The sequence below is a fragment of the Dendrobium catenatum genome, unplaced genomic scaffold (genome assembly GCF_001605985.2).
Source record: "Dendrobium catenatum unplaced genomic scaffold, ASM160598v2 fragScaff_scaffold_72, whole genome shotgun sequence".
Lineage (NCBI taxonomy): Eukaryota > Viridiplantae > Streptophyta > Magnoliopsida > Asparagales > Orchidaceae > Dendrobium > Dendrobium catenatum.
The window spans coordinates 2,936,300-2,963,772 of record NW_021318534.1 but is presented as its reverse complement, the minus strand read 5'-3'; the positions used below and the strand labels follow the sequence as shown (position 1 = coordinate 2,963,772).

General features: G+C 32.3%; 1 protein-coding gene across 6 annotated transcripts in view; it reads right to left on the bottom strand.

The window, feature by feature from the left end:
• Window positions 1-18,310: 18,310 nt before the first annotated feature.
• LOC110111655 (protein ALWAYS EARLY 2) overlaps window positions 18,311-27,473 on the bottom strand; it is a 105,849-nt gene continuing 96,686 nt past the window's right edge. For 4 of the 6 annotated variants that reach the window (XM_020843625.2, XM_020843627.2, XM_020843626.2 and 1 more), the window contains 6 exons: window positions 21,400-21,639; window positions 21,147-21,311; window positions 20,348-20,488; window positions 20,046-20,252; window positions 19,672-19,965; window positions 18,311-18,732 (listed from right to left, as the gene is read on the bottom strand). In XM_020843625.2, coding sequence (XP_020699284.1) covers window positions 18,529-18,732; window positions 19,672-19,965; window positions 20,046-20,252; window positions 20,348-20,488; window positions 21,147-21,311; window positions 21,400-21,639 — 1,251 coding nt within the window. In that variant the 3' untranslated portion in view covers window positions 18,311-18,528. Of the gene's footprint in view, window positions 18,733-19,671; window positions 19,982-20,045; window positions 20,253-20,347; window positions 20,489-21,146; window positions 21,312-21,399; window positions 21,640-27,473 lie in introns of those variants that run through there. The other 2 variants (XM_020843628.2, XM_020843629.2) reach the window with 2 other exon arrangements.

Genomic DNA, 27,473 nt, shown 5'->3' with positions numbered 1-27,473 from the left:
ACTACTATGCTGGACCAAGGCGGTAAAAGAAGATATTCCTTTTTAGAAGATTCTTATGCACTTCTCTGCCTAGCTGTGGGCTTAAAAAGAGTAACTATTGATTAGTGCAATACTTAAAAAATGGAACTTTAGGGACTGATGTCGATTAAGCTGACTGAACCACTATAAAAATTTGTTTACATTGTTTTTATTTTTGCATTTACTTTCTACTCTTTTACTTTCCTGCATATTTATTTTTTTGTAATATAAGTTGAGTTTGATTATCATTCTAATACAAAAATTTGAAAAAAAAAGAATAAAAATTATTATTTGATTTTTCTACAAAATTAAAAACATAAAAAGATTAGTTTTTTTTTTTTGGGTTATTATTGTGAGTTGTGATTTCTTTTTTTTTTAATACTTTGGCATTAAGATCTAACTTTGGTTTTTAATCAAAAAGTTTTTTGAAAAAAATTTTAAATCCTTAATTGACCCCCCTCTTGGTGTGTTATAAGCACTTATTGTGCTTGGCCAAATAAGTCAAAACTTGTACAAGCAATTTGGTATTGAGGATAGGTAGTGTTGCAAAATTTTCATACAGAATTTAAAATTGTAGGCTTTTTATAGAAAGACTTCCATACTACTTGACAAATGGCAGCACTGTGGTGCTCAAAGAAAGCATTCCCACAAATTTTCTCCTATCTTTTAAATGATTTGATTGAGTACTATGATAATTAATGTGGTGGTGCAATGCTCAATGGGATGAAAATGACTAGATTACTCAATGTCATGGTGTTGCAGTGCTCTAAGATGTGATTTGGTGTTACAATGATGGATTTATTTAGTGTTGAAGTGTAATTGATCTTTATTAATGTTTTAATTATTAACATGGTGAAATGGTGCTTTAGGATTTGGCACTATGATACTAGGCTAAATTCTCCAAATGAAATCCTAACACCAAAGATTAAGACTAACATGCACAATAATGATAAGACTTAGGATAATTCTAACCAAATGATTTTCTAACCACAAATAGAACACCATTTGCACATGAACTCCTAATAGTAAACAAGGATGTTAAATTAGGTTTCCTCCTACGAACCGTTAAGCTTTTAATCTTAAGCACACTATGCCAAACTTCTATGCAAGATGAGCTAGCTCTATTGAACTCTTATGGTGATTAACCTTGTCGCCTAAATATGATTTATCTCTGACCATTAACTTTAATAGCTAGGTAGATTTATTATCCCTAATTTCAATAGCTATATAAGGATACACTTTTATAATAATGAATGGGCCTAACCACTAGGACTTAAATTTCCTAAGAAATAATTTTAATCTTAAGCTATACAATAATGCTTTCTATCTAGGCTTAATTTATTTCTTAATGAGCTTAAGATCATGTCACTTTTTAATTTGCTCTTTATATAATCTAATATCCTATTATATATCCTTCTAATTCATTCAGCTGCTAAGCCTTTTATCTTCAACATCCTTAATGTTATAATTTAGGTCTTTTATTACCTAGTAATATTTTAAGGATTGGTCACATAAAATGGCGGCCTTCAGATGACCGATTAGGACAGTAGATGTATTAGATTTTAATTATGTTAAGAAAGGTAGTGGTAGACCTAAAAATACTTGGTTAGAAAATCTTAAAATAACCTATCTTTTTTAGATTTAAATGAGAATTTAACTCTTGATAGGGCAAAATAGAGAAAAGGATTCATGTAGTTGACCCCACATAGTGGAATAAAGGCTTGATGTTGTTATTTTCTTACTACCTAGTAATATTTAAACTCTAATTCTAGAGGAAAATGACAAGCATTTAAAAAAAAATTAGCTTATAGGGAAACATTCCAATTAGAGTTTTATAATGAGTCCTATAAGCCCATAACACATCACCCAATCTCAGCAATAAATCTTTCCTGTTTTGGCTTACAATTTTTTTTAAAATTTTCTTAATCTCCTAATTACTTATCTCAGAATGTCCACTAATTTATAGATGATAAATAGTTATTATTATTTACTTAATTCTAAATTTTAGAATTAGATTCTCTATAATCTTGTTACAAAGATGGCTACCCCCATCACTTATGATGACTCTAAGCACTCCAAATCTAGAAAATAAGTTTTTTCTTTAAGAACTTAATTAATACCTGAGAGTCATTTTAGGAGTTCTTATTCATTTTATCCACTTGGATACATAATCAATAACTATCAAAACTTATTCACTCCCAAAGGATTGAACAAATAGACCCATGTAGTCTAATCCTCAAACATAAAGTTTTTTACTTGAAGCATGTAATTAAGGGGTATTTCATTTCTTTTTGAAATATTTACTAACCTCTAGCATGCATCAAATCATTTAACATAATCATTTACATCATTAAATATGATAGGGCAATAAAATCTTTATTGAAAGATCTTAGAAGCTATTTTAAATCCTCCAAAATGACTTATATACTCAAAATCATGACAATGACTAATAATAGGTTCTATAGCGTCTTCAGGGACACACCACCTAATGATTTGATCTCTTCATTTCTTAAACATATAAGGCTCATCCTAGAAATAGAATTTAGCATCATGTAAGAATTTATGCTTTTGGCTATAAGGCATGTTAGTGGAGATTACACCACTAACATTGAAATTAATAATGTCATATACCAAGGTACATTTAAGGATTCTAGTGCAAACAATCTTTCATTAGAGAAAATTCCATTAATATCATTATCATTTTGATCAAAATCTTCCCTCTTTATTCTAAAAAATTGATTGACCACCTGATTTTTAGATCCTTTCCTATCAAAACTTTACATTAAATTTCTATAGCAATAAAATCCATTTGATTAATCTATGTTTCACAACTTCCTTAGTTAATAGGTATTTGATGGTAGAGTGATCAATAAAAATAGTTAGTTTGGTGTCGATTAAATAAGATCTAAACTTATTGAAGGCAAAACTTATTGCTAGCAAGTCTTTTTTCAATAGTTATAAAGTTAATATGAGCATCATTTAATGTTTTACTAGCATAGTAAATGGAATGAAAATTATTTTCAAGTGTTTTTCCTAAAACCACTTCAATATCATAGTCACCAACATCACACATAAATTAAAAATTTAGAGACTATTGAGATGAGTTAATGTTAGGTGTATTGCCTAAGCACTTCTTAAGTTTCTCAAATGCAACTAAGTAATCAGAGAAAAAAGTAGAAGGTATTATTGAACTCATTTGTATGTGAGGTCATCAGGATCCATCCAGACTCTTACTTGTTGATCTGATGGTTGACAATCATCAAGTTATAAATCATCTAGAGCTCAATCAAGTTTCAATCCAAACTTCAATCTAGCCTTGCAACAACCTTCAATCAATCTTCAATCAAGCTTCAATCATATCCAATCATCAATAATCATTCATTTAACTTTTATTGAGGTGGATAAAACAAACGTAAACAATCAAATCCAAATTCCAATTCAAATCAATAATTCTAGATCAAAATATAAGGTTAAAGACCCATGTCGTGAAACCCTTTCTAGGTGATTTTTTAATAACTTCAAAACCTAGTTAAATTATCCTTAATTGTGATTTATTAATTACATGTTAATTAGGCATACTCATAGGGTCAACCATCCAAATTTGAGTTCAATCTGACACCTCTAACCCCATAAATTTAATTGAAATCCAAAAGGCTAAAAACCTTAAAATATTTATATTTTATGCCACTAGGCCTTCTACTTTGTGGAATTTGACCTTGGGACCATTCCTAAAACCCTTGATGATGTCCATAACTATTTTTATGACATTTTGAATATTAAACTGCATTTTAGTTGTTCCAGGTTGACCCATAGTTGACTAGGGGTCCAATGACCAAAATGCCCCTCAGAGATAAAATTTAAGTTTCCTCCAAACTTTAATATGTCCCAAATAAGCCAAGCAATGAAACCTTTTACAATGTATCTCAAACATAATTAGGAGTGCATTGGACCTAAATCAAGGTTTTGGTTTTGTTTTAACTTAGTTTTCATAACTATTTTTTCATATCATGTGTGTTTTTTATGATTACAAATATTATTATATTGATTACTATTTCTCCTAATATATTGGAAATACTACTTTTATTGTTTGTGTGTACTTATATTTTAGAAAAATCATACTCTAGACTACTGAAGACTTCAAGATAGATTTGATTAGGGTTTATTATAATTAGAGTATCTACTTTTTATACTTTTATTGAGTCTGAGATAGTATGATTATAATTGGATAACCGTGCACACACACATTAGGGGAGTGTAAAAATTTATCATTTCTTAAAAAACTTCTCATTATGTATAATTTTGGATCATATGGGATGATTTGATGTGAGTGTTCCTCCATATAGCAGTTAATAAAACCATGCCAGAAAAATTTTCTAAGTCTTATTCGTATTGTATAAAGTTACCTTCATATATACAATGTCTGGAGTACGAAATAAATACGTACAAGTTCATCTCGACTAACATTTATTTTTTCTAAATGGTTCATATAAAATGATCTTACATTTGTACAGACGATGTCCATAGTATGAAATGGATGTGTATCTTTTCATCCAAACGAACAGGTAAATTTTTTGAATTGTTTATACTATACGATCCTAGGAATGTATAGACAACTTCTAGAGTACAAAATGGACTCATCAATTTTTGTTCCAGAAGAAACATGTTTTAATTAAAACATATTATATTGTATGATATGTAAAGTACATTATCCAGAGTATTAAATTAGTTCGTACTTAATCATACCAGATGAATATGTTTAATTTTGAACTGATCATACTAGCGATGTTAGTTTACATATAGGTCAATCAGAGTATGAAATTAGTTCATACTTGATCAAAAGAATAAATTTTAAAGTATACAAAAGACATAAAAAACCATCCATAAAACTAAACATTTCAAGTTTAAATGAACACGATCGTACAGCACGATCGTATGTTCGTACGTACGGATAGTTCAAATACTGTTGTGTACGAATATGTTATGAATCGGTGCAAACTCATTTCATACGTGATCATCATCCAGTATGAATCAACTTCTTATGGTATGAACAAAAAATTTTCAAAGTTCATCTGTACGAAATATGAGGATGAAATGAACGAAAATAGACACGAGATATTCATCCCGGTACGAAAATAAAGTTTATCCCATACTATCTTTGTTTAAGAAAAAAATAGAGACATTCATCCTGGTATGAAAATAAATTTCATCTCGTACGATCTTTGTTCGAGGAAAAAATAGAGATGTTCGTCCTGGTACGAAAATAAATTTAGTCCCGTATGATCTTCATTTGGGAACAAAATAGAGATGTTCATCCCGGTATGAATATTAAAATTGTTTCGTACAAACCATAGTTAGAAAAATTATTTCAATTTTTGTTTGTTTCACTGCTCGTTGGGGAAAATAACTGATTAGATCATCATGTATAAATGATATCATTCAGTACGATCAATTTAAAAATATGAATTTTAAAACTCTCCCCTGATGTGTGTGTGCTTAGTTACTCAATTATAATCACACTCTCTTATACTCAATAAAATGAAGAATACATACTTCAATCATAATAAACTCTAAACTGATCTTTTATTTGAAGTCCTCAACAATCCAGAGTATAATTTTCCTGAAATGTTAGTACACACTAGAGCAAAATAGTTCTTCCAAAATATGTTAGGAGAAATAATAATCAAATCAATAATATTTAGAATCATAAAAAATATAAAAGTTGTAAGAATATCAAACATGCAAAACTAAGTAGTAATTATCTCAACAATCTCCCTCTTTTTGAAGATGGTAAAATAATTATTGTTTGAATAAGAATGCAAAATCCTAAATTTCTCCTTAACTCCCCCTAATGAATAAACATGTGAATATAAGGTAATTTCTATTACAAACAAATCAATTTTTAATTCTTTTAAGTTTTTAAAAACACACAAAGCGAGAAAAAAAAAAACACAATACAAGGAAAACACTATGAAATACTACGAACAAAATAAAAAATAAGATAAGAAACAATCAAATACAAACACAAAACAATCAAATGCAAATAATACTTCTCCCCCTTTTTTACAACAGTAAAAAGAGAAGAAGAAAAAATAAAAGAATTATAATAAGTCATATGAGAAACCTTTAATAATTGATCCCGAAAGAGATTGATTTATAATTCCAATAATAAGATTAATATTCATTAGAGAAAAAAAAAAGATTCATAATATTTAAATTAAGATATAACATAGACAAGATAAATATATCAAGGTCATAAAACATTCTAGATAATTAGATAAGAAAAATTATTGCAAAGGTGACGAAATGAAGATTAATTTAAGTCAATTTTCAATACAAAATATAATTAAACATTAGATTGATTTGAAATTGAAGATTAAAAGATAGAGAAAAGAATATTATCAATATACTTATTTGACAATATTGTGCATCTTTTATAAAAATTTATGGCACACTTTATGCATTTTTTTTTGAATTTGGACTAATTTTGTGCCTCTTTCCAAGTTACGAATTATTGTGCATTCTTATGGTTTTGTACACTTGTATATTTCTCCAATTATTTTCTTAATTGATCTTTCCCAAATCAATAATCTAAAAAACTCAAACTACTCCAAGTACAAAGATAATTATATTGAAAAGAGAAATAAAAGAATAATAAGACATCAAAATTGCAAAATATAATATAAAAATTATATATGCCTAAAAAAGAACATGAGATTGATAGCCTTAACTTAATAAAGTTATAAATTAACTTATATTTTTGAAAATTAGATTTTCTAATGAAATTAATTTTTGTATTGCTGATCATATTATAATACCTTTAGATCTATTAAGTTAGGATTATCATATAAGCAAATTAACATTTCAAACAGAAAATAAAATCAACTAAACAAAGCAAGATAAATTTTATTGATATCAAATTAATGTAGAATTACATTGATCCTCAGATGATATCAATACAACGATAACATAACATAAAAAATAAAAACAAAAGCAAAGGATAATCATAGAAAAACTATAGAAAACATCATATCACATCACTAAGGACTGTCAAAGATAACACTCAAGAAGTACATCTATATATCTGAGGGGCCCTGGTCTGGACGAGGTGGATGGTTAAAGAAGAAAAAATAACTACTCATCATAGCCACATTGGTGTTCACCGATTCAAACTGACATCAAATCCAACCCATGTCCAATTGATATTGAGCATCATGCTTGTGTAGGTGAGTCTGTATTTGATCAAAGCGTTGACCAAAATAACTTTCTAATATGTCAAATCACTGGACCATCTCCTGAAAGCTAGGTCCACGAGTAGGCGTAGGCGTAGGTGCAGGTGTTCCCCCTTCTCCCTCAGAATCCTCACTTGTATCATCTCTCCCAAAAAGTGCTCGAAATGAAGCATCAGTGAAGTATATAGGTAATTCATGTAGAGGATCAGGATTAACTAGATTGTACTTCTTTTAAAGGATATAGGTCACTAGGTATCCTAAAACTATATTTTTTTTTCCTTTTATGTGAGACATGTCCAATTTCAAAAAGCCCATAAATATAATCAATAATGAGTTTGGCTTCATCTATAGGTTGACTGGTCATAATAAGGTAAGTGACAGTGGACATAAGAGGAGTTATATTAATACGGTCACCAGCTTTAAGAATTATATAAGTTCTAAGAACATGCTGAATTATCCGTGCATTTTGGTTCAGAGTGGACACCCTAGGAAAATGACATACTTGTTCAATCCCTCTAATCACTTTGTTAATTTCAGTCCACTCAAAATTAGAAGTAGAAGTCAAAGTGTGGGCTCTAACACCTTCAATCCTTAAATGCAAAAAGTTCCCCAAATCTTCCTTAGTAATTTCTACCCGCTTCTTTAGAACAAAAGATCTAATCCTACTTTGGTCAATACTAAAGGACATGTTGGTAAGAAAGTAGTGAAAAGTCTCCTTGTTATAGGAGTGAATAGGTGTCAGGATAAAAGAAAATTGGGTGGCAGCGAAAAGAGGCACACTTGGAAGTGAATATCCTCTTATAGTAGGATTCTAGAAGTTGTAATTTTTATAGAGCCAAACCTCTTAAAGGAATCCTCATTAGCCTTAGATAAAATTTTTTCGTCTCCACTCCTAGAAGATGAACACTTAATGAGTCTACCCCTCTTGCTAGAACTGGCCATTGCTAAGTTGAGAAGGATTGGAAGAAGGATTTGAAGTTAATGAAAATGAACTCTAAAGCCCTCCTATTTAAAGAAAAATGACCATTTGTATGTATGAAAATGGATTTTTACAGTACGATATATATGTTCCCCTAAATTTCTTTTGATCAACAGATTTTCCCTTTGGGTCCTTATCCAACTGAATTGAGGAACTCATAAGTGTACAAACAGGTTTAACAATATTATCCATTTTATATTTCTTGAGGATGACCTTAATATAGTTTGAATGACTAAGAAATGTACCTTCCTCAATTTGTTTAACACTAAAACCTAGAAAATAACTCAAATCTCCCATTAGACTCATCTCAAATTTACTACTCATTATTTTAGAAAAATCATCAAAAAGATTTTTATTTATAGATCCAAAAATTATATCATCAACATAAATTTATACAATGAGTATATCGTCTCCTAATTTCTTCAAAAAGAGAGTGGTGTCCAAACTTTTTTTTAAAGAACTCTCAAGTAGGAAAGTACTCAACCTCACATACCAAGCCCTTCGTGCCTGTTTTAATCCATACAATGTCTTTTTCAATTAAAAAATATGATTTGGGTATTTTGAATTTTCAAAGCCAGGAGGTTGTTCGACATAAACATCCTCTTGAATTATACCGTTTGAAAATGCGCTTTTGACATCCATTTGAAATAATTTGAATCCTCTAAAATAGGCAAGGGATAACAAAACCCTAATTGCTCCAAGTCTCGTTACAGGGGAAAAAGTCTCCTCAAAATCAATTCCTTCAATCTAATTATACCCCTTAGCCACCAATCTAGCCTTATTTCTAATAATAACTTTTGAGACATTCATTTTATTTTTAAATACCCACTTAGTTCCAACTGCACTTTGATCCTTTAGACTTGCAATTAATTTCCAAACATCATTTCCAACAAATTGGTTTAATTCTTCTTACATTGCCAAAATCCAAAATTCATCCGAAAGTGTTTGATTTTTATTTATGGGTTCTATCATTAAAATAAAGGCAGAATGATTGATCTCTTTGCTTATACCAAGCCTAGTCTTAACACCCTCATTAGGTTTAATTAAAATCAATTCTTTAGGGTGGTTTTTAGAAAATTTCAAATATCTAGGCAAAGGATTTTCTATCTCCTATTTTTCATCCTAAACAATCTTCTCAATCTTTTGGAAGTTATTTTTTATCTCATCCTTTTCTAAATTTTGCTCTTCCAAAATTTCAGATTTATCAAATACAACATGTGTGGTCTCCTCAACTACCAAGGTTCTTTTGTTAAATACTCTATAAGATTTTCCAATACTATAGTATCTAAGAAAAATTCCTTCAACTAATTTTGGATCAAAATTTTCTAAGGTAGATTTTCTATTATTATGTATGAACACCTTACATCCAAAAACATGCATATGTGATAAATTAGGTGTTCTCCCTTTAAGAAGCTCATAGGGTATTTTGTTCAATTTTGATCTAATGTTCACCCTGTTCAGAACATAATATGGAGTGATAACCGCTTTAGCCCAAAAATATTTAAGATGTGAATATTCTGCCAACATGGCTCAAGCGACTTTTATTAATGTTATGTTCTTTCTTTCAACTATCCCATTCTGTTGAGGGGTTCTAGGTGCCAAAAAATTATAATCAATTCCTTTCTCTTTATAATAATCCTCAAATTTGTTATTTTCAAATTCACTACCGTGATCACTTTGGATTGTTAAAATCTCACACCCTAGTTTCATCTGAATCCAGGCCAAAAAATCTCTAAACTCCTCAAATGATTCACTTCTATTATATAAGAATTTAACCCAAGTTAATATAAAAAATCATCTACTATCATAAATCTATATACCTTCCCTCCTAGACTTAGAGTTCCAACTGGTCCAAAAATATTCATATATAAAATCTCTAAAGGCTTACTAGTTCTAAGATCCTTATTAGACTGAAAAGATGACTTCACCTATTTTCCTAATTGAAAAGCATCACAAAGGTGATGCTTGGTAACGTCTAATTTAGGTATACCTCTCACTAAGTTCTTTTAGGTAATTCTCCTAAGATTTTTCATGCTAGAATGATAAAGTCTCCTATGTCATAGCCATGACTCATCAGAAATAGTTTTTAAATAGAAAGCATTTGGAGTTTTTATACAATTTAAACCTAGCATATAAATATTATTTACCCTTAATCCATGCAAAACATCATTACCATTTAGGCTTAATATATAGCTAATAAGAAAATTTTTTACACTATCATTTATCACATAACTGGCTAATACTCAAAAGATTATGCTTTAAGCCTTCTACAAGTAACATATTTTCAATGAAAAAAATTTCAAAGTTTCCAATCATACATAATCCATTCACCTTCCTAGTGGTATTATCTCCAAGTGTAACCCTGCCTCTACTTCTGGCTTCTAGCGATATAAGTTGCTTAGTATCTTTAGTCATATACTTTGAACAACTGTTGTCCAGGTACCAAATGCTCTTACGAGGCTTTGTATGAGAGCGTGCCTCTTCTTGATCTAACTCATCAAGATTATCAGTCATTAAGAACAAGTTAGTGACTTCCTCCTCCTTTCAGTTTCTAACGAATCTGAAGCTGAGTCCACCCAAAAAGCTCTTTGGAATCTCTTTTTGCACTTCTTCATGTTTGATTTTTCCTCTATCTTCTCCTTGCTAGGAGTGGCTTTTAGATTTGGGTAATCAGACTTTATATATCTAGGTTTACTGCACTCATAATAAATTACATCATTATAAAACCTTAACATTCCTATTGAACTTACATATATTTCACTATTGGCATCTCTTTTGCTTCCTCTTTAGAAAGCTTCTAAACTATCTAGTCATTAAAGCAATGTCAACCTCATCCTCAGTTTGATATAAATCACTCTCCGACTCCTCCACTTTAAGTGCAATGTTCTTCTCCTTTTGGTATTCACCTGCATCAATCTTCCTTTGACTCACTCCTTACTCGTAGGAAATTAGTGAACCAAGAAGATTATCAATATAGTAAACATTCAAATATTTAGACTATGTAATTTTCTATTATTTTAGCCTCATATGCAGTAGGCAAACAATAGAGAATCTTATTAACCATTTCAACATTTGTTAGTTCCCTACCCAATACATGTAAAGAAGTGATAATTTGAGTAAATCTTGTATATATATTTTAGAAATAGAATCATTTGGTTTCATGCAAAATAATTTATAATCATGTAACAAGATGTTCAATCAATCTAAGTAGATTGTCTCTTGTTCCAATTTTTATTAAAATACTTCTTCCCATAACTCACCAACATCCAAAGACCATATTCTTCATTATCAACCAATGCTTCCTCTGCTATAGCATTCTTCTCCACTAGATTTTTTGATTGATCCTTGTCTGTTTTATTTGCTATCTCCTTATTCACAATGAAGCTGTTGGGACAGACATTTTTGTTATGGTCAATTTTCCCACAATCAAAGCATAAATTGGGAAGCCTCTCGTTCTCAATCTTATGGAAAAATCTAGATCAATTCGGACACATACACGTCCAAATTCCCTTCTTGACCATTGGAACATATTACCATCAATAATGTAAGGCTTCCCCACCGTGGAAGTTATTCGATAGATATTTACTTCATCCCAACATAATAAAGGTAAATTTGGCAATCTAATCCAAATAGGAGCAGAGAGCCCTTTAAGAGAATTTGGATCGAACCTTTGAGTCCATCTATCCATCCCAACAATATTTCCATTGACGAACCAGGGGCCCATTGGTAAGAACTACTTCCATATGCTCTTCTTCAAAGAAAGAACACAAGATCCACCCTTTTCCCAGAATAGTGAGGTGGAATTTACCATATTGTTCCCATTATTTTCTCAATTCATAGCTAATTGAAGAGAACGACACTTCTCTTCCAAAAATCTTAACTACCAGAGACTTGTTTAGCTTTTTGGAATTCTCACAAACTTTATATGCATGAAGTTTAATAGTTTTTCCATCATCAGCTACACAGTTGCCGAAATCTAGTTCAGTAACTTCAATATTTTTTATTTTAGACCACACATTCTGAAAGGATCTCGAATTTGGCCTTTTGAGAATTTCCTCAATCACATCATCACAGCTCCCAAGCTCTCCAGTAATGCATACACGAACTTCTTCCAGATCAGATATCTTCTTACTTTCTTCTTCTATATTGCTCTCCTTCACCTCAGAATGCATTGGTTCATTTACTTCAGTAGAATTCCTTAAAAGAGAATCCTCATTCGCATCATCTTCTTTACTCATAACAGCAACCATATGATTATTTTCAGATATGGCTTTAGGCACCATAGCATTTACCTTTTCATTCAGGATCTTTCTTGGCCACCCAGTATTTTCTATAGAATCTTCTATCAATTTGCCTTTCCCCTTACTAGGCACTTCCAGCAATTGTTTCTTCATCATTTGACCTCCTTCATTGATGATGAGAGGTTTATTAGTCATAGCAGGCAAACCAGGAAACACCATTGATCTGTTATCTCAAAATGCCGGTGGAGATGATGAAACATTTCGAGCTCCTCCCATGATTTCACGTTCCGAAGATCGTCGAGCCTCCATTGGCTCGTCGGCCGCAAGTGGCCGACGACCATTTTTCGCCATTGATCCGACGACGAAGTCGTGAATTTAGATTTTCAAAATAACATAATTTTGAAATCTTAGAGTCTCTCTCTCTACTTTCTCTCCGTAAAGGTAACCGCATGTATTATTTTTTTTTTATTATTTTTTTTAGTTAGATCACCTTTTACTCTCTACTTTATAGATATTGCCTATTTTTGCTACTAACATTTTAGGTACAACAATTAGAAATCCGAGTCAAAGAAGCATACTCAAGAAATTACCGCATTAAGTCTAGTTGAACTAGTAACAAAAGTGATAACTCATAGGAGTTATTTTACAAATAAAAAAAACTAGTAACAAAAGTATGCATTTTATTTTTTCTTGAATCATTTATGTAATAACTACATTATGATCATTGCATCTACTAATAACTCCCATACATTATTTCTATTAAATTTATTAAGCTCTTCTTGCATGGATAAGATCCAAAGTTCATCCCTTAGATCTTGATCTACACTACTTGGTTCTACCATGTAGATAAAAGAAATATGACTAACCTCTTTTTTAAGACCTTACCTAAACCTAATCGGAGCAAATAGATTTACTAAGATAAGCTCTCATGGGAGATTAGAAGAATATCTCCACTCTCCAAACAAAGGCTCCTGAGGTTCTTCTCTATTTCCTAGGTCAATACTCTTTACTCCATGGATAATCTCAACTTCATCATCATCTTATATCTTAGGCTCAACAGGTTTATTTAACTCATCAAATATCATATGAGTGGATTCCTCTACAACTAAGATTCTTTTGTTGAAGACCCTATAAGCTTTACCTATTAAGGAATAACCAAAGAATACACATTCATCTACCTTAGAATGAATTTTTTTTAGATGAGATTTATTATCTATAAGCATAAAATATTTACAATCAAAGGCATTCATATGGGATAAATTTAGTGTTCAACCCTTAAGTAGTTTGTAAGGTGTCTTATTTAACTTAGATATAATGTTCACCCAATTCTGCACATAAAATGCAGCATTCACTACTTCTAGCAAAAAAATATTTAGTGCTAACATTGCCCTAGCCATCTCTACTAGTTTCATATTCTTCCTTTGAACTATGTCACTCTATTATGGTTTCTTAGGGGCATAAAAATTGTGATCAATCCCATATTGTTTTTCCATCTAAAATAATTATTTTATTTACAAAAATTGAACATTTATTTGAATGAAATTTTACATTAAAACCTTTATTGCATATTGTTAATGCTAAGTAGATTATGTTTTAACCCTTCTATTAAAAGTACATATATTTTTAATAATAAAGTCATTAGTTTTACTAATTGTTTATGAAACAATCATCTTCCTAGTGATATTATCTCCTAATATTACCTTGTCTATGCTCTTGGCCTCTAACATAATAAATTGCTTTTAAGTCTCCAATCATGCATCTGAAGCAATCATTATCTAGGTACCATATGCTCTCACTTGACCTCTTATAAGAGCTTTCATACAAATTCATTTAAAGGCCAAATTTGTTAAATAAAGAAAGATTGGGTCTTGCTTTATGCTTAGGAATATGAATGCTATGCATGCTATGTTGTGATGTTAATACTTTAAGCCTCCACACTAGGGGTATTTTAGAGTGTAAAGTGTAAGTATGTATCCCAACATGCCATAAGAGTTGCACCTAACTATTGGAAATATGTTAACTAATTTATATGGGGGATAATACTTCTCTTAAGGACATATGATGCATATTGTGTCATAGGCTGTGGCTTTGCATGCATAGGCCCCAGTGTGTTGTTTTGTAGTGTGTTTATTTTCTTTATTAAGTATTCATTTGCACTCTTTTTAACTCCAAATTCAACTTATGCTTCATGCTCTTTGTTATCTAATTCTACAACAAATTTCCCTAATTCCTTAAATTTCTACTACTAATTCAGTATGTTCTATTTTCAACAAATAATGTGACTTTGTCAATTCAATATGTTTTTTAGTTAAAGCATCAAATTCATCTAGCAATGATGCATACTCCTTAACTAATAAAATGTGCTCATTTTTAAAGGTAAAAAGCTCTTTAATTAAAATTTTATGCTCATTTTTTAAATAAAAAATTTCCTTTTTTCAAAGCCAAATGCTACTTTTTTAGCTTCCTATATGAATCATGAATTTGTTTAAAAATAGAAAATAATTCATCATTGATAAGCTCGCATACCTCATCTTGATTGAAGCTTGTAACACAATTATTTACCATTAAGCATAAATTTGTTTTCTCTTCTTCTAACTCTTACTCTAATGAGTTCAAGGCTGAGTTTGCCCATAAGGCTTTTTGCATCCTATGCTTTCCTTTTGTAGAACTGAACTTTTCTTCACTCTTTTCCTTAGTAGGGAAATCAGGCCATAAATGTCTTAGATTCCTACACTCAAAGAAAATAATGTCAAAAGAACCTTTATTGAATTTACATGATTTATCTTTATTCCTTTCATGGTGGTGTTTTTTTTTGCTTCAGTAAGCTTTCAAACTATCAAGTCATTAAGATTATATCATTATTCTCGTCAGCTTCGGAGCTACTGCTATATGTGTCATCATCCTTCATTGCCACAATTTTATCCTTTTTTCTTATCACCTACATCTAGCAATCTTTGGCTAACATTTTACTCATAAGCAATGAGAGATCCCAGTAAATTGTCAATAGAATATATGTTCAAATATTTATATTCAAATATAGGAGTGTCTTTCACATCGAATGAATCGAATACACAATGCAAAGTCTTACTAACCTTCTCAGAATTAGAGAGTTCTCTTTCTTAAGCATACAATGAAGTTACTATTTTAGTAAACCTATTGTACATATCAGATATAGTTTCACTAGGTTTTATGTGGAAGAGTTCATAGTCATGCATCACTAGATTTAACTAGGATTGTTTAACTTCATTTATACATTCACATATAATGCAAAATCTGTCCTAAAATTGTTATCAACAGTGCAAGTAGAAACTCTCATATAATCTTTAGATTTAAGTGCATGAAAAAATAATTTAAATATTTGGTATTCGGTTGTGCTAAATCTTTATCCTTCATGCTCCATTTAGCAAACAAAAATTCTATTTTAATACTATAAACGATATAAGAAGGAAAAGAATAACCAACTTGTATCATGTGCCACATTTTAAAATAAATTGATTGTAAAAAAGTTAACAAACAAAATTTTCAAAAGTCAAAAGGAATAGTATAAAAAAATAGTGAATGGGTCATTGAATAACCCTTAGTGGTATTCCAATTCCTAAAGTGTGCCATCATATCTATCAAAAGGTTTTCAAATCAGAAATTCAGAGAACCCGCTCTAATACCAATTGAAAGTTCAAAAAATAATTGTGAAACCACTTGAAGTATAATGACACACCAAGAGGGGGGTGAATTGGTGTTTTAAAAATATTTTTTTAAAAATCCATTTTGAAATTAAAACAGTTTCGTAAACTTAATATCATAATCAGATTTTGCAATGCATAAGCAAATAATGAAATAAAAAATAATTTTTTATTTCTTATTTTGTAAGAAAAATAATTAACACATATTTTTGTTGTTTTTTATTTCCTAATTTTTTTTTTCTCTTTTTCAACCAAGGAATAAACTTAATCAACCAACCATAAATCTTGCATCATAATAATCACCAACACAAACCAAATTACAAAACATAAATATACAAAAAGTAAAACGCAGAAAGTAAAGTGCAGATAATAAAAAGAATAAATACACCAAAATTTTATAGTTGTTCGGTCAACTTGACTTAACCCTCCTCTGGTATTGAACTAAACACTTTATTCGATAAGACAGAGAAGCCCTCACAAATTTACTTTCACCCTTGATATGATTTAGAACCAAAATTCCCTTCACCCTCCTGTTGATGCAGAGAAGCCTGAATCCATTTAACCCTTCTAAAGAGACGGAGTAGCCCAAATCGCTTTCACCTTTCTTAGTGCGATAAAGTAGCCGAACCCCTAATGCGGCAAAGTAGCCAATGGCCTTTTAACACCAAGAGCTTCTTTATAGAATTTTCCTTGAAAAAAGTGACACATGGAGGAACAAGATGGACGTTGGCTAGAGCAATCGTGTGCAAACACTCTCTCACACTCTTGAACCCACAAGCGACGTTAGCTAGAGCAATCGTGTGCAAACACTCTCTCACACTCTTGAACCCACAAGCCACTTCTCCTTCTCTCTAAACTTCACCTTTTTCTCGCCTTCTCCAATCTCTATCTTCAATCCCTTGCTTATAGAAGTCCTACACCCTCGTATTACTAAAAATCCATTCAAATGAATTAAGTAAAGTTTAAATAGTAGGCTTCTAAAAAAATCCCATTTTTTAATTATTTTATCTTTATTCATACAATATGATTAATTCAAATATACTAATGTAGTAATATACTATGAATATTATATAATACAATCAGCTCCTTTTTTCAATTGATCGTACTAAACAAATAACACTAATTTAATTGAATCATACACGGCGAACAAATTTTCATCCAGAGTCATCGAGTGAGTTATACAATACGATCTTATGATCATACTGGATATTATTAACTTCATCTAGAGACTTCTCAAAGAGTTGTACAATACAATCAATAATTAATTCAAATATTAGTTTATTGCTTGATTAACTGACCTAATTAAGCAATGATTTCAAAAATCATGTAGAATGAAGAGATTCATATAATACAAACAATACAAAATTTAAAATTAAAATTTGACAATTTTAAGTAAGTTAAATTCAAACAATGGGGTTTCTATTGTTAGCTAATCATCCAATATTATGTGATGGTTATACTGTATGATTAGCTTGACATAAACTTCATCAATTGAGCAATAGCCATTGCTCAATTTAAGATAAACTTCATGAACGATACAGGTATAATAAAGATAATTTAATTTAAAGTAAATTTTATAATCATATTTCTCTAAATATAAATATATCAGGCAAATTTATCCTAGTACAGGTATTATAAAACATAAAGTTAAATTTTCCTAAAATAATAAATGAAAAAAAAAAAAAACAATTTCTTTTACTTCATTGACTATAAATTAATTCTAATTTTAATATAGTCAATCAAGGCATAAAAATTAAATGTAACATATTCATTTTCTACTTATCTATCATGAATTAACTTTATCTTTGTAATTGTTATTCCTTAACAACCAACAATTAGAAATTTTTATATTAAAAAAAATACTTTGAAAAACATTAAGAAAGCCGCCTTAAATAAAGCGTTAAACTTCTTAATTTTTGTACTAGAATTTTTTAAATAATAAAAAAGCCATCCCAAACAAAGCCTAAGCTTTTTGCACTAAAACTCTATTTGAAATAAGCAACAAAAAAACCGCCCCAAATAAAGCCTTAATCTCAATCCCCTTAATCCAAATAAAATCTATAGTTTTGAATAATGTTTTGTAATGCTTATCAAATGAAAAAAAAAAAAAAAAACTTTTCGGAAAGTATGATATTACCCAGCAATATTAATGAACAAACAAAGATACTTGGAATTTTTTCTCGATCAAGACTCGACTTGCATGGTATTAATACTACGCATAATATAAAGCTGATGAGCATTGAATAAAAATAAAAATAAAAATTGAGCTGAACAATTTAAATTTTACATTGAACTGGTAACCTAATTTAGAAGAGCCTGTGTGATTGAAAATAATATGAACAAAAACAACAAAGTGGACACAACATATTAGCTTGAATTTCCTACAAAATAGGCGCATCAGAAGTAACCATTCCGTTACTAGGAGTAGGCACAAGAGCAAGCATTTGGTTCTTGATGATTCCCATACATGTCTCTATCTCTCTAAAAATAGGAAGGTTCTGAGGGCAGCATGGTTGCAAGCTTGCCACAGCAGAGTCAAGGATCTGAGCAACCTCAGCTGGGGGGTACTGCCTCTCCGTGCACCTCTGCACATCATCAGAAAAATCTTATAACAACAACAATGATGACATATTTGCTTGTAAGAGAAACATATTTGTTTGAAAACCTAAATCCTAAACATTTGAGGGAAAGCGACGAAGGAATCTTCTATTTTTCAATCAATGAGGATATATTTGCAACTATGAAAAAATTGTCTTCAACAACAACAACAAAATCAAGCCTTTATCCCGTTGTATGGGGTTAGCTACATGAATCATTTTTTTTTTCAATTGTGGTATGTTAAGAGTCAAATTCTCATTTAAATTTAATAAAAAAGGTCATTTCTAATATTTTGTAGCCTAAGTCCATTTAAGGTTTATACTTCTACCCTTTTTAACATAGGCTAAATCCGATACATCTACTCTCCTAACTTGGTTCATCGGAAGGCCGACGTTTGATGTGTCCAAACAATCTAAGGTGACTCTCCAATCTATCTACCACTAGAACTACTCCATCCTTGTCACGTACATACTTGTTTCACATCATGTCTCTAAGAGTGAAGCCATTCATCCACCTAAGCATCCTCATCTATGCAACACTTAGCTTAACTTTATGCTTCTCTTTTAATGACCAAGATTCTGCACCATAAAGCAATGTAGGTTTAACCACTATCTTATAGATTTTTTCTTTAAAATTGAGGGATATTTTTCTGTCACACAAGAGGCCTGATACATTCCTCCACTTCAACCATCCAACATGAATTTAGCAGATTATTTTTGAAGACTAAATTGCATTTTTAATTAAGATATTACCATACAATTAAAATCACCAACCACACACTTCATAAAATTAGTTCTTTTTTCTAATTTACGCATTATTGAAATCCTTCTTTGCACCAAATTTACCGTACAACAAGCATGATTGTCTTACTTTACGCGAAAATGGAATGGATATCCAAGCATTTAATCATAGAATCACCAACTCACCTGTATCATGAACAGAGTAGCCACACAGGATGAAATTAGCTCTGATGGACAGTGGACTTCAGTTCCATTAGTTAAAGATTGAAATTTTAGGTTGGGAGCTTGAATATTGGCTGCCTCTAACTTGGATGAAACGTGATCCTGATGTGGTGCAGCATTTTCAGGTGCCGCATCAGCAAAAGTATGTCTAACTGCTGCTATAGCAGAAGTCGAGCCAGAATTTCTATTACTTGCAAGTTCTAAAGCCTCCCCAATTCTAACAAAAGCATCTTCTCCATCTTTAAGGGCATGCATTACCTGTAGTACATTGTAACTTCAAAAAAACTAGTTAAATGAATATTAATGTTTAACTCAGTGAACATCAATATCTTCCATACCTGGACAGCTACATCAACCATTGTCTTTGCTTTCTGCCTAGAACTTTGAATAACTTCAACAACATTAGATCCTGAATCGTTTGCAAGGAGAGCAGAGGGATTAAAGGAGCCCTGCTGCATAGAGGTCTCATTTGCCTTGTTCCATGCAAGAGTCGAATTTCTTTCATAGGTGTTCCGCTGCCTCAGAAACAGCAAAGCAGAAGCAACCTGCAAGGATATTATATCATGAGTGCATCTTCCACAGAAACAGATGCTATAAGAAGTCACCAAGAAAAAATGATCAACTCTGCAGAACAACATACTTGATCATTTACATCTCGAAGTTGTAAGAGAACCATAGCATATTGCTTTCTAAAGTTTTCCAAATCTTTGATATGATCACCATTCTTTTGTTTAGAAGAAACTTCTTCATTCATTTGCCTCAGCTCTATCAGTAACGCCTCCTGTAAATTTCAAGGAAAAACACAAATCTAAGAAATCGTAATTGCAAATCACAGGCATAGCATCAGAGAAAACTAAAATGAAATCAAATATCTGCGAGAAAAGGGCAATACTAAAGAGCACATCAATGTTTCATATAGTTCCTTGCTCATGTATCCTATATCTGGAACTACAATCAAGGAAGCACCAAGATATCGATATGCAAGAATGAGCTCCCTTTAAAGTTCAAGACAAAGTATTAGGTATATTGACAATTTAACGAAAGCCATTGGGACATTGGAAGTGGACATGGAGTAATTGTGGATTCATTAAAACAATAAATATCAATGTCAAGTCAAAACCCTTACGCTACTGATCTTCACAATAATGATAATGAAAGTCTGTTTTTCTCTGCTCCTCCCTAGACCAGACCTAGCTAAGCTCTTAAAGTCCATTTACCTAGAAACAGAATAAGCTAGAGTGGCACGCGTTAATCTGTAAGGGGTTAAAAAAGACAACAATCTAAAACTCTAAACAAATGCAAGATCAGCAATTTTACTCACAGAGCAACTTTTTTCTAGTAGAAAGACCAAGTGTTTGAAGAAGTAAATAATTGATTATTCAAGCAACTGAGGCTTCATATCTATACAAAAACATTTAAAGCAGGAAGATTAAAATGACCTTTTTATCAAGAGTGCGTGACAAATCTGCAAGCGCTCTAATATCAGCTTCCCTAGCTTGTATCTGAGCCAAGGTAAAAGGTTGGCCATACATGGCCTGCTGTGCAGCAACAGCAACTTCATTTACAGCAGCTTTAGCCTGTACAATAGCATCAAGTGTATCCCCCTGTCAGAAGTATTTTCTGTTAAGGCTGATATTTTGAGATGCAATTCATCCAAAGAAATAGCCATGTGACTGCAATTTTAAATATAACCTTCGCCTGATTTATTAAGGTGTTCATGGGATAACTATAAGAGGCAACATGAGAAGTACAATCTGCAGCCTCCATGTTCTCAGTAGAAGCAAATGTCATGCTGTCTTTTGTCTTGAACTCCTTTTGTTCATCCAACCTTAAATCTGAAAAGCCACTGCAGAATTTGTTGATAACAAGATTCTGTCTCCGCAGGGCTTCAGGAATGTTTTCCACTGGATTCCATGGCATGCAGTCAACATCCTAAAAAAGAAAATCAGATTATTCACTGTGATCAAGCTACGTAAGAAAATATTTCCAATGTAGAGATCTCGTAATTTCAATTTTCCTAAGACGACAAAAATTTAAATTAGGCCAAGGATAACTAATAAACAAAACAGAAAAGGCTAACTATTCATTTAAGTGAGTAACAACTGTAGTCACAATAGGCGGAACGGATCAGAATCACTTGAAGAGTTCACTGAATTGATCATATTGTGTCCGAAGCAAGAGAGAACTATCAGCTGGGAGACAAACACTTCCCAGGTATATGAGACCAATTTGAAACGTGGAAATATGCCATAAGTTTATATCAGGCCGATAAGAATCGGGAATGCCAACTGGCAGATTATAACTTAAAAACTGATAAATACTTCATCTACTACCTGAGAGCAAGCATTAATGCAACCAGAGAATGATCTTGAAAGATCTAAGAAGAGTTCAACATTAAATCTGGTTTTGCGTCACACAGCACACCTCCTTCATCCACACTACATTTCATTAATTGTTTTCTGTTACAAAAGCATAGTATTCTATACAACAAGCTCAGGTCTTAAAGACAAAAGGTAAAGTAATAAAGTTAAGCTATTGACGTGTTATCCGCTATTGAGAGGCTTCCGTGATTTCCTTTTGCAGTCTGCAAGGGCGGCTGCTCTGTTTTCTGTTGCTGCCTTGAGAAGTGGAGATCTTCATGTTAACAGGAGTGGTCCCACTTTGTTTGGTTTGCTTAACAAAAACAAAAATAAAATAACGACAATGACAGAACTGCAATCTGTATGTGTGCACTACCAGCACGGGTTAGATAAAATCATAAGATTCTTTTTTTCCGAAAAGAAAAATGCATTCTTTGGTTAGGAAGCATTTCAAAGCTATTTTTCTCACTGTGATAGATTTTAGGACATTTATATTATAAATAGTAACCTAGTGTATGGAACGAGAAAACAAACCTCACAAATGCAAGTATGTGTGCACTAATAATCATATATCTATAACGCAGGAAGGGTAGAGCCAGTGGCAAGTAGGAGAAGCAAGTAGCAGAAGGGGAGAAGGGTACTTTGGGTAAGCATGGAAAGGTTAATCAAGCTCAGAAGGATTGGGAGGTGCGGTCTCCTGACAAGGTTGGTACTATGGCGGCAAACCTTGCAAATTTCTTCTTGATCTTGAAGTGCAATAATTCTATGGGAGTTGTTCAATCCGTGCCGTCCTTTTGACCCTTGATCACACGACCAACAAGAGGATCCGTGGGAGGCTTACCTAGATCATGCCGCTCTCCTTGCTAAATCTCAGCCGTGCCTTTGGCCATTGAACCCACGGCCAGCACGGGTATCTGTGGGAGGCTCACCTGGATCACACCGATCTACTTTCTATTTGGTTGGCTCAATAAGAACAGATTATATTAGGGCACTTGTGCATGATTTTGTAGTTATTTATTCCTTTATTAAGATATATTGCATAGATCTATTAATAGGGATAGTTTGGTGTAATAAAATTAAGTTTTTCCCCGCTCCAATTTTCTAAATTTAAAATGATATCAGAGCCTTCATTACCTTTGCCGAAATTCTGAATTTTTTTCTACTGTTGTACCTTCATTGTCGGCCTTCCCTCGAAAAGCGAAAGAGAGAAACCAAGAGGGAAAGGGACCCAAAAGATAATTAATCTACTTCCCTGTTGTCCCACCAACATCCTTTATTGCCATTATTTGTATCCTGAGGGCTATTGTTCAACGCATTCTTCATTGCTGCCCTACACTTTACTGGCTTGATTAATATAGCCTTCGTCGCTATCTTTTGCCATCATAATGTCTAAAGCTAATTCCTACCAAAGCTCTATAGAGAACTCTATGGTGCAACATGGAAGAGGAGAACTCCAAAATATACAACCTTCATATCGCTTAAATGAAAAAAGTTATTTGAAGTGATCTCAATTTGTGAAGAGCTACTAGAAAGGAAAAGGAAGGATGAATCACCTTCTTAGGGTAGGACCAAAATAAGAAGACCCAGATTTTTGGGCATAGGATGAAATGAACTCCACGATTATATCATTATTGTGGAATTCCATGAATCCAGAAATTAGTGATACTTTCATGTTCTTCTCTACTACAAAGGACATATGGGATGCCGCCAGATAAACTTCTCAAAAACTTAGGATGTTGCAAAAGTCTTTGAAGTTAAGCTCATGGTAGGAAGCACAAAACAAGGAAGCAAGATCATAACTGAATATGCCACTCTCTTTCAAAGCTTGTGGAAATAACTTGATCACTACAAATGCTAGCTTAAAGATGTTATCCTAAAAAACTTTATTGAGATAGATAGAGTGTATGATTTTCTTGCAGGATAAAATGCGAAGTTTGACCAATTAAAATTCAAATACTTGGCAAAGAAGAGACACATTCACTAAATGAGACAATTTCTCTCATTCATGCTGAGGAAAGCCTAATGCTGGAACCAAAGGCTATTGAAGGTTCAACAATAGTGACAACCAAAGAGGCACTATGGAAGAAAAGAGGTAAGGATTCCTCAAAACCTAAACAAAATAAAAACTCTCTTTAATGCAGCTATTGTAAGAAATTAAGACACACATAGGAGATCTATTGGAAGTTACATGGAAAGCACTCAAGGAGAGGAATCAAAAAAGTGGGCAAAATAATAGACATCACAAGCTAACACTACAACAAGTCAGCTCAGTCCTGAAACATAGTCCAGCTTCAGAGAGCTCAACAAAGAAGATATTGTTAGGCTAAAAAACAACTCCTAGTATCCCTTGAAAACACACTTACATCTTCTTCTCTCGCACTTTCAGGTAAATTTCTTATATCCATCGGATTAAGTGTCTTTAGAAAGCATTTGAAAGGATTATTGATCATTGACTCATGAGTCACAAATCATATTACACACACGATTACCCATTTCATCAAATACACTCCTAACCTAAATGATAAAAAAATCATCATTATTAATGATTCTCTAACCACAGTAGCATGTCAAGGAGACATCCTCATATCCATCTCTCACTCTAAAAAATGTACTCCACGTACCTCAATTACCCACAAATCTAATCTCCATATAAAACTTACAAGCGACCATAAGTATCAAGTCCTATTTAACCCTACTTATTTATTTCAGGGCTAGGGATCAAGGAAGAAGATTGAGTTTGCTAAGGAAAAAGATAAATTGTACTACCTAAAAATTAAATAAATTCACTATTATTAATAATAGCTATTTTATGTTATCACCATATGACATAAAAATATATTATTTGGCTTCACCATTTTAGATTAAGACATCTTTGATATCTTAAAAAACATGTATCCAAACTTTTTTTATGAAATGAAAAAATAATCATTCTTGTAAACCCTGTGAGTTAGCCAAGCATAAATGAATTTCTTTCGCAAACAAAAATCAGAGATGTCATACTCCATTCTATCTTATTCATACTGATATCAAAGGACCATAATAAATCCTTAACACTCAAGGGCCGATGGTTTGTATCCTTTATTAACGACTATACTCGGGTCTCTTGGATCTTTCTCATAAAAAATAAATCCAATGTTAGCACTATCCTCCCCATTTTTCACATTATGATCCATAACCAATTCAAAGTAGAAATAAAGAAATTTTGTTCCAACAATATCAAAGATTATTTTAACCAAACCCTATCCTCCTACTTTCAAAAGAAAAGTATCATTCAAGAGTTTTCCTGTATTTACACCCCACAACAAAATGGAGGTGCGGAAGAAAAAAAAGTTCACCTTCTTGACTCCACCCGTGTACTTTTATTCCACCACAATGTACACAAATCCTACTAGGAGGGAAGACCTTCTAACTACCACACATCTCATAAACTGACTACCATAAAAAATCTTGGGATTAAAAACACCAATGAATATCATCTCCTCCTTTTTCCCTGAGTCAGAACTCATAACAATCTCACACCTAGAATTTTTGGATGCACTACCTATATTCACATTCAAAACCAAAACAGAGAAAAAAATTAAATCTAAGAGCACTTCAGTATATCTTTGTTAGATATTCATCCACCTTGAGAGGTTATAAGTGTTACCACCCCTCCGTGAAAAAACCCTTGTATCTGTTGATATCACTTTTGACAAACAAAAATATTATTTCACCAAACCTCGTCAGTAGGGTGAGACTAAAACTGAGAATAATGAAGAAAGAAAGCTTACCCCTCTTAACTTTTCAGCTTAGGGGTGTAAGTGAGCTGAACCGGCTCGAGCTCAGGATTCGAGCTTATCGAGCCACGAGTTCGATCTCGAGCATATATTCGAGCTCATATATTAAACGAGCTCGAGCTCAAGCTTAGCTCAACTCGAAAGCTCGTTAAGCCGCTTGATTAAATTAAAATATATTTAATAACTATTTTAAATTAGTACCATATAATATATTTTAGTAATTACAAATAAATTCTATATTAAAAAATAATAATTCTAAAAAAAATGAATTTTTTATTTTAAAAATAGGAAATCGACCTCCACAATCGAGTCGAGCTCGAGCTTTCTAAACGTGCTCGAGCTTTCTAGTCAAGCTCGAGCCTATGAATTTTTTAACGAGTCGAGCTCGAGCTCAGTAACAGCAAAATAAGCTTAAGCTCAATTAGACAGATAATCGATTCGTTCACACCCCTATTCCAACTCCCTCTCAAACCAATCCTCCTAAACCTGAAACCAAAGCCGTCGAATCTAAGGACAAAGCTATTTTGGATAACATAAAGTTTGGAAAGGTATATTCCAGATATAAAAATACAAACTATGCTTGTGAATGACATCAAAGGGCAATACTTCGTTGGCTACAGAAGGGTGATGTGAACACCCACTTCTTTACATATGGTGGCCTCTTCAAGGCGTCGGGCTAATCATATATCAAATGTCAAGCTTGTGGATGAAAGTATTTCCGAAAAGATTCCAGAGATTCAAGAGGTGTTTTGGTTGATCTTCCAAAATAAATAGAGGGAGAGGACTGTGGAAATATATGATTGATATATTGCGAACCCTTTTCTGGTTATCCCACTGGAACTGACCCTATATCAATCGAAGAGTTCACTGAGTAGATTTGGGCTACAATCAAGTCGATGTGTGCTCATTGGTCTCCAGGGCTAGATGGGATCATTGCATCATTTTTAAGAACTTCTAGTCTATTGTCAAGGTGCAGGTTTGCCAAGCGGTGTTGGAGTTTTTCAACATGGGCTAGACGCCCTCTTGCCACATCTAACAAAACACTAGCCACCCTAAAGTCTACTATAAATCCCCATGCTCAATTCACACCATACAAAATCCCAAAACCCCAAATATCACTCAACCAAGTTCTCACATAACTTTACCCGAGCTCTCAACTTGACATAACCCGATAGAAAAAATTCCTCCCATATCATACTTCTCGTCCACCCCATAAAACTACATGAAATCGAGTTCTAACTAACCTACAATAAAGCCATATACCATATGTTCATACAAGGTTTAAAATTGCGTATTCGAGTATTGAGGCGTTTTTCGTTCGTGAGGCGAGGCGTAAGCCTCAAGGCGATTTGAGGCGTAAGCCTCAAAATCAAAAAATTGCGCAAACATAAAATAATAAATTTTGTATATACTAATGAGTAAATAATATATAAAACATAAAAATGCACAAGATAAATAGCAATGACATTAACATATCACATAAGAAGTTAGGAACTCACTAGTCATTAGCATTATCATCACTCATCAGTCGTCACTAAGAGGGTCTTCATTTGAATCATCATTATGATGAGCTGCTCTCTCCTCTTCCCCCTCTCATATAGAGTCCAATATCTCCCAATCAACTTCTTCT